The following is an 8,119-nucleotide window of genomic DNA, read 5'->3' as shown; positions in this document are numbered from 1 at the left end:
TAATTCGATTTTTTCATTATCAGCAAGTTTGGTTGGTTAGGTTAGGTTATGACAGTAATTGCCGGACGTCTAATCCACGTCTGGTTACCGGACGTGTATCCTCTGCCTACCATTTTACTATGCACCTAGAACATACTCAATGGTAAAGTTTAGTTTATAGTCAACGTAGTTGGGTAGTTGCCTAGATTTAGATGGCACTGTTACGAGCCAACCTGGAGGTAGCACTGCCATGGCAGAAGTCTGTCAAAAGCGTGTCGCTGATTTTGTTAGGTTGGTATAGCAGTAAGTTTTCTTACCATAGCAATAACATGGCTTCTTATAACTAGGTTGGTATAGCAGTGAGTATTTTTGTCATAATTGAATACTTTTAATACTTTAATAATTTTCTTTGAAATGGCGACCATACAAAGTAGGTATTTTAAGCCAAGTATAATAATAGTTATAGCAATAATATGGCTTCTTATGACACCAGACTCACGCAAACATGGCGGCTGGCGACACGCATCTTTGACATTCAGTGCTACATCCAGTTAGAATTATAGCTCAGTGCAACCACCAAAAAAAGCTTGAAAAACATCAAAAAATGTAAACACTACCACACCACTACTACTACTACTACACTAAATCAAAAACGTCAAAAACACTTAAAAAAACACTACACACCTCCCCTCCTGTCCTGATGATGACATTTATCTAGATAGGTTAGAAATTTATTTGTAATAGTAATGTTTCTAACATTTTAAAACTTAAATAATTAGTAACATTATCTAGTTGCTATTTTATTAGCAAGTGTGAAATAGTCATGATGAGAATGGACAGAGATGAGTCCGACGAGCGTACCCTATGGTGTGGAAATATCTCTGACCAAGTATCTGATGAAGTCTTATATGAACTATTTCTTCAGGTTTGTTGATAAGCTAATGTAATAACATTTCATTTGTTCACACTTCAATGCATGTAAATGCCTGCTAACCCTTCACAGGGTAGGCCTATATTTAAATTTTACGGTTGAAAGTTTATGTGACTAAAAAGTTAGCCCAACTAACATAACTTAGATAGCCTAGGCCTAACAAAGTAACATTGGAGGATTGATAGCCTAGTGGTGGTAATCACCGAATGAAAATAACTGAATCAATCGGTTATTTATGCTAAACAGAACAATTCGGTTATTCTATCCTGGTTCGGTTAAATTACTCTCACCGAGTGATTCGGTGATTTTAACCCTTAGAGTGCCAGGCGAGAAATAAAAGTAACGCTCAAAAAATGCCGATGATTTTTCCCGAAGGTCGCGCTAAAAATGCCGAGCGCGATCTGGCGATTTTTAGGTTAAAATTTTGTAAAAATCGAATTTTCGATATTTCGACCAACGAAAATCTATGTATCGCATCTAGTAACTTTCGACTCAATGTTAATATATGGGTTAAAAGAATCCGAGTATCCATTCGGTTGTTATGACAACTGTTCAATCATTACGAAACGTCCGGTCAGCCGGACATTGGCACTTTTGGCTCGTTCTAAAAACGTCCGGTCGGCCGGACGTCGGCACTTTTGGCTCGTTTTAAAAACGTCCGGTTCCCCGGTTTTTTAAGTAACAAAAAGTTTTGTCAGTTAAATTTAGGCTAGGCCTATTTTACAATTTTTTATTTTGATGTCATATTATACTATATACCTATGTTATTACAAACTTATATTTTTAACCCTAAATTGTTAGACTAAAATATTACTTTTGTAAATAAAGAAGACAAGTCGAAAACAGTTTAAACTTAAAGATGTTGCTGGTGGGCCTACTGGGTAGGCATAAGTATTGACTAACTTAAATGTTAGCCTACTTAACTTATTCAGTCATTGTACAAATGTTAAGAATATTGGCAAATATAGGCTAGGACACTAGAGGAATCGCTAGGGGCTCAAAAGCGCATCCTAAAAATCCGCAACGATGACATCATAGTTTAGTTCAAAATTCCTCCGTTAACAGCGTTGTAGTAGAGCTGTCAGATCTCCTCTTGAGGGAACACCATTACCGCAACGATACGGTATTCAGTCATCGGCCTCGGTGGTGTAGTGGATAGCGTACCGAGCTGATAAACCGAAGATACTGGGTTCGAATCCCGCTGGCAGCACTAACTTTTTGTCATAAATTTTTTTTCATATCAGCAAGTTTGGTTGGTTGGTTAGGTTATAACAGTTTAATTTTATAATTAAAAAATTATAAAATTGAATTTTAGGCGTTTATAATTTTATTTTATGAACAAAACTATTTTTTGGATTAGTAAACCTTCATTCGATTTTTTCATTATCAGCACGTTTGGTTAGGTTATGACAGTTTAATTTAATAATTGAAACACTACCTACATTTTAAAATTACTTTTATAATCTTTCTTAATTTTATAATTAACTAGGCCTAACAGTGAAGTAAAAATTACGCGCTGTGCTCTCTACTACAACGCTGTTAACGGAGGAATTTTGAACTAAACTATGATGTCATCGTTGCGGATTTTTAGAATGCGCTTTTGAGCCCCTAGCGATTCCTAGGACACTACCGGTAGGGCTTAAATAATTTTTTTTTTTTTTTTTTTAGTTATTGAGCAATTCTACTGGTATAGGGCAAAATTCGTTAACTTCAGTTTAGGTAAAAAAAAACATTGGCTGTCATGTCTCCAGGTAAAATCAACATCACTTTGGCATAAGTTATCGCTTCAAAATCAATTTTTCAATGGGCAGATCTTTTGGGGATCAGTAGAATAGAAGTGTGGCTTAAAAATCTCTCTTTATTCTAAGGAATTAAGTTATCGTCAAAGTTCATTTTCCACGAGAAAAAAAAATTCTTTTGAGGCCCCCACCCTGGCTGAAGCCCCTGATTGCTTTACTTGAATACTTTCTTATGAAATGGTGTGTCATTGTAGTGTTTGGTGTGTGTGTGTATGGTGTATTGTGGGTTTGTTTTGAGGCCTGTTTTTATGGTGAGCAGTGTGCTCTTGGAAGAACTCATCTGATTTGAAATATGGTTTTTGGATTAGATATTCTTTGAGTGTTTTGAAAAAAGTTTTTTGTAGATTTTATTAGTTTTATATGTTCTGGGAGAGCAGTAAGAGTCCTTGGAGGCTAGCGGCCATCTTGGATGATTTCAAACCGCTGCTGAAGAGCTAATTATCATCCAAAAATAGTTTTTCAAACACCAAAATGATTAGAATGTAAATAAGTTATTGTGAGATTAGAAATGTTGTTCGTTGTTTGGAATGTATTTCCAAGGGAGTACATGGAAGCCAACGGCCATCTTGGATTTGTCCGCCATTTAAGAGCAATGTTAATTTTGTTATTTTCAAACAGCCACTCAAATACCAAAGTGATTGTAATACAAATATCTAGTATCCTGTGAGATTAGAAATTTGCTTTGTAGTTTTTAAATTGTTTTATGAGTTATGTCTAGGCTCCAAGGACTCTTAAAAACTTTTGATCCCATGATTTGTGGTGTTTTGCTGGTTTTTTACAATCTGCGTTGTTGGATATCGTAGTTTATTTTTTTGCTTCTTAAGTTATATTTGTGAAAGTTTTCCCTAAGCTTTGGGAGGTTTAAATAGCTTCGATCAAGGGTGTAAAGTTCGGTACGGTAAGGATTTTGTTTTTGATGAAGTAGCCTATGGTTTACAATGATCTTGTGGTTGTAGATTTTCGATGATTCTTAACGCCATTTTCATAAGTATTTAGTTTAGTCTATATGGATGTAGCAATCCGCTGCTGTCCCACAGATATTATTCCTAAGTGCAAGTGAGATTTGAAGAGTGTGTAGTACATATGCCTATAAATATCCATGTCAAAACCCCCTAGTAGCTGGATTAGAGGACGATTTAGAGCATTAGTTTACTAAATATCACATCTTATTTAGGTATGTGAGGAAGGCAGGTCGGGCTTTATGCGGATTTAAGGCTGTATTAAGTGTTTTGAAGATAGGTTAGATTTGGATGGTAAAGGGTAGGTTATAGTGAACCGAGTAGTTAATTTCAGGCTATGTTAATGATGATACTTAATGATATGATACTACTTATAAAGATTTATAGGCTAGCATGTAAGCCTATATCTTTGCTTGTGTCATTTATTTATTTTTGTTAAGGGAACAGTCCAAACCCTGGTATTATCTAATGTCGACCTTTTGTTAATGGTATCTTGGTTTGGATATTCTCGCTTGACTAACCAAGACAGATGATTTGTAACAATCGCCAATAATTTATATATCGGCAAAGCTTTCATAAAAGGTGTCCTGTAGGTTTTCTTATGAGAAGATCTTTAAACACATTTAGTGCAGTTAAAATGTCAGTAGGCCTAGGTACACCCGAGGGCCTGAAATTTTGTTTAGGCCTAATGCAAAATCTTATCTTTTGTTTTAAGAAATAAGGATCCAGTTCGCAAACTGTGTTTCCAGCCATTTAAAAAAAATGACGTACAAAATCGCCGGTCACTGGTGACTGGACGCACAAAAATACTTCATTTTTGATCTCACAAAAATACTTTATTTTTGATCTCACAAAAATACTTCATTTTTGATCTCACAAAAATACATTATTTTTGATCTCACAAAAATACTTCATTTTTGATCTCACAAAAATACTTATTTTTTTATCTCTCAAAAACTGTTTTTCACACTAAAAATGTTAAATAGCACTAGTACCGTACTAATATTTATATACAGTCCCCTTTTCCCTCCCAACCATTGTTTATTTCACTTACGGTGGAGTCATGGAACACTGACTTACACCTACTCATATTTGGGTTAAAATACGCACCTAGGTGGCGTCCCCATCTCAATAATTGATGATTGATCAGACTGACTTAAATCATGGTTGGTATCAGCAGGCTACTAAAAGTAGCCTTGTTAGTTTCGTTTGGGTACTGTGGTATTATATGAAGGTCACTCTTATACAGCACGCCTATATATAGAACCCCTAATATCCTGCCTCGGAATTCCTGGTCCTCCGTTTATCCCGTCACTTCCCGGAATCGATACCAAAATATTTCCCATGCTGTACATGTAGTCTCCATAATTTGAGCTATCTCACGGTTTCTCTGTTTCCTGTTCATACATTTTTAGCGGTTTCGGTTTCACTACCCAGTTAAGCTAGTAGATTCTCAAAAGAGACTTAAACACTACTTTTAACCAATCACAAGTTGTAATTAGATACAAATTGTCTTTTTAATAATAGGTTGGTTCATCTGGCCAAAATGTTATTCGGTCAGGAGCTCGGTCCCATGTAGGCCGGATATGAGGGGTTTTACTGTATACACCACCCAAACTTAAGTTTCACGACCAAGATGAAGCTGAGGTCGGAAAATGAGAGAGGGTTAAAAAAGACACTTGCCATTTAGTCAACTATATATTTTTCATCATTTTGCAAAACGAATTAACAAACTATATTAGAAAACAGAAACCAATACTTTTTATGTAAAGGTAACCTCTCAAAACAGCTTCTAACTTATTTTCAATTTTGCTAATGCAAACAAGCAGTATTTTAGTAAGTGATTTAATCATTGTATTATTGTGTACATTATACTATGGTTATGTCAAACTATTAACCAGAGAATGCAACAATAAGCTACAACTGATTAAATCAATCGATGATATGTAATTACGATACATGCAATTGCTTACATTTGAAGTTTACAACTTGAGTTTGACCAAGGGGCTAAAAATTATTAGGGGGTAAAGAACTACTTTACACCTGCAAAACATGTAGGCCCTAGGCTATTAAAAACTGTTGTTTTTGTTACATTACTACCTATATCCTTTTGATAGTTAAAACTGGAACCAGCTGTCTTGATCATTCGATTTTCAATAAATAGTGGTCCTGGCTCATGAAACAGCTGGTCTTAGGCAGTAACAAGGCTCTACGTAAATAAGGCATCTCATTCTAGTCTTCACTAATTATTTATCATTAATATTTGGGTTAGAATACGCACCTAAACAATAATAATACTTTAAAACAGTGCATAGTTGTCAGTTTTTTTTTTTTTTTTTTTTTTTTAGGCTAATACATGCTAAGGAAAAAAGTAGGGAAACATTAAACATGATGCCCAAACCATTTTCTTTACAATAATCTAAAATTTGGAAATTTCTAGAGATAGAATTTTTAGATTGGTGTTCCCCTTCAACCAATATGGCTTAGTCATGTACGAATTTATTATGATTGGGGGGTTACTTTTCACTTTTTTGGGGGTTTTTTTTACAGGGGTTTCTACCTATTTCTAGTTAAAATTTGTTGCAGGCTGGTCCTTTGGAAAGTGTTCGAAGACCAAGAGATCCAAATGGACGACCCAAATCGTTTGCATTTATTGTCTTTAAGCACGAATGCTCTGTGCCTTATGCTTTGGAACTGTTAAGAGGAGAGAAACTGTTTAACAGACCCTTAAACCTGTCTGGTCGTAGCAGACTGCATCACATTCCAGTGCTTGACACTCACATAACAGAGTTCACTGAGCAAGAAGTCCATCCTCCAAGAATAGAAGAAAGGAATCACAGAGATAAAAGACGTTCAGATAAGGAGAAAGATAGCAAGGAACCTTCGTCATGGGCTGAAGTGAACGCATTGCGAGGACAAAGTTCACTCAACGGTCATTCAATGAGGAATGATCTACAAGGACGCTCTAGCCAAAGTAGAGATTCAAGAAACTACTCAGAAACGCAGAATGTTCCAGGTTTTGCCAACTATGAACAGCTGCTCCAATTGGGAAATCAGATGTTACCAATGGGACTGGGAATGCCTTCTTTTGCAGGAGGTTCCATGGGTCCAATGGGCCCAATGAATCTTATGGGTATGATGAATCCTATGGGTATGAATCCTATGGGTATGATGAGCCCTGGTATGTACCCGAGTATGCAGGATATGAGTGGAGGTAGACGTAACTCCCCAGAGAAGGACAGAAGAAATGATCATTACGAAGAGAGAAGAAACAGAAGAGACCACCCCTACCATGATAAACGTCATGAGAGTCAGCTTGATAATAGATATCATGATGATCGCAGTCATAGGCGTCATGATAGAGGTTACTCATCCTCTAAATCATCACACGAACGTGAAAGGAGAGACAGAAGAAGCCGTTGATTTCAAATTTTAATGACTATTGGTAAAAATAGTGTGTAATGTTTTAACATGAAGGATTTAAAACGCATCATTTCCTCTGTTTGTGAATATATTGAAAATTTATGTATTTAGAGATATTAAATTTTTCAGGAATGTAAATAGTAAAACATTGTAAGGTAAATTTATAATTTATCTAATACACTCTATCTTAGGTTTTTTAAGCAAATTTATTTCTAAGAAGTATTTTTTAAATGTGTGTTAATTTTTCCCAAAGTGCTTACTTACCTAGCCTTGGGGAGGTCTTTGGCTTGATGATTAATTCAAAAACCAATTTCTAGTTGAAAACAGGGACTGACAAGAACTCCCAACTGTCACACTGTTTATCTAAATCAGTAGTCATCCTCCCTTTTGGAAATAAAATTTAAGGCTGTTTAGTTTTAGGAAACCCAGCTAAGGTGAGGTTTTGTGTTTTACCATTAGTCTTTTTAACGTCATTGAAGTTAAATATTATTGGACTTATTTTAGCTGCAGGTCATTTGCATTTTTGCTCCTGTCCCTTCATTTTGGTAGTTTTGTCATTATTTAAACAACCCCAAAATTGTCAGACCCCACTCTCGTCAACAAACTAGCCTGCGTACTCTTGACAAAAATAACATCTTTTTCTTAAAAATGTAGGTTCTTGTTGTGTTGTTGTTTGGTGGTAAATTTGCATGTCTGATTTTTTTGTTTTTGTTCAATTGTACTAAAAACTATAAATACTTTTATATAGGTAATTTTTTTTTATTTTGAATATTAACCCATTGGTGCCGACTTACGAGCGTTACTCGTACGGCCGCTGCAGGCCCGGCGGCCGACTTACAAGTGCCGCTCGTGTCACCGCTAGGCAGCGCCATTAGTTATTTAGTTATTATTATTTTTCGTCCTTTTTGTTTCTTCTTACTATTATAATGTTTATAAATATCTTGCTTCTTGATTTGCGTATTTACTCATTTATTTTAGCGAATAACAAACAATTTTGTGTTGCCATGGAAACCACATATCACACGAAA

The 8,119-nt window shown here is 35.6% G+C and overlaps 1 protein-coding gene across 1 annotated transcript; it reads left to right on the top strand.

Moving 5' to 3' along the window:
* Positions 1-673: 673 nt before the first annotated feature.
* Positions 674-7,237, top strand: LOC128986818 (RNA-binding protein 7-like). Its single transcript, XM_054407356.1, has 2 exons — positions 674-904; positions 6,255-7,237. Exons 1-2 carry the CDS (start codon positions 803-805, stop codon positions 7,089-7,091), a joined length of 939 nt encoding a protein of 312 aa, XP_054263331.1. The 5' UTR covers positions 674-802; the 3' UTR covers positions 7,092-7,237.
* The last annotated feature ends 882 nt before the right edge of the window (positions 7,238-8,119 follow it).

This window comes from Macrosteles quadrilineatus, unplaced genomic scaffold (genome assembly GCF_028750875.1).
Source record: "Macrosteles quadrilineatus isolate MER2022 unplaced genomic scaffold, UCM_ALF_1.0 Scaffold_2__2_contigs__length_208266976, whole genome shotgun sequence".
NCBI lineage: Eukaryota > Metazoa > Arthropoda > Insecta > Hemiptera > Cicadellidae > Macrosteles > Macrosteles quadrilineatus.
The sequence above is the reverse complement of the archived record's forward strand: the minus strand, read 5'-3'. Positions and strand labels throughout refer to the sequence as shown.

Coding starts and splice junctions, on each gene's coding strand:
- LOC128986818 (XM_054407356.1), top strand. CDS start 803: ATGATGAGAATGGACAGAGATGAGTCCGACGAGCGTACCCTATGGTGT. Junction 905..6,254: donor TATATGAACTATTTCTTCAG/GTTTGTTGATAA, acceptor AATTTGTTGCAG/GCTGGTCCTTTGGAAAGTGT.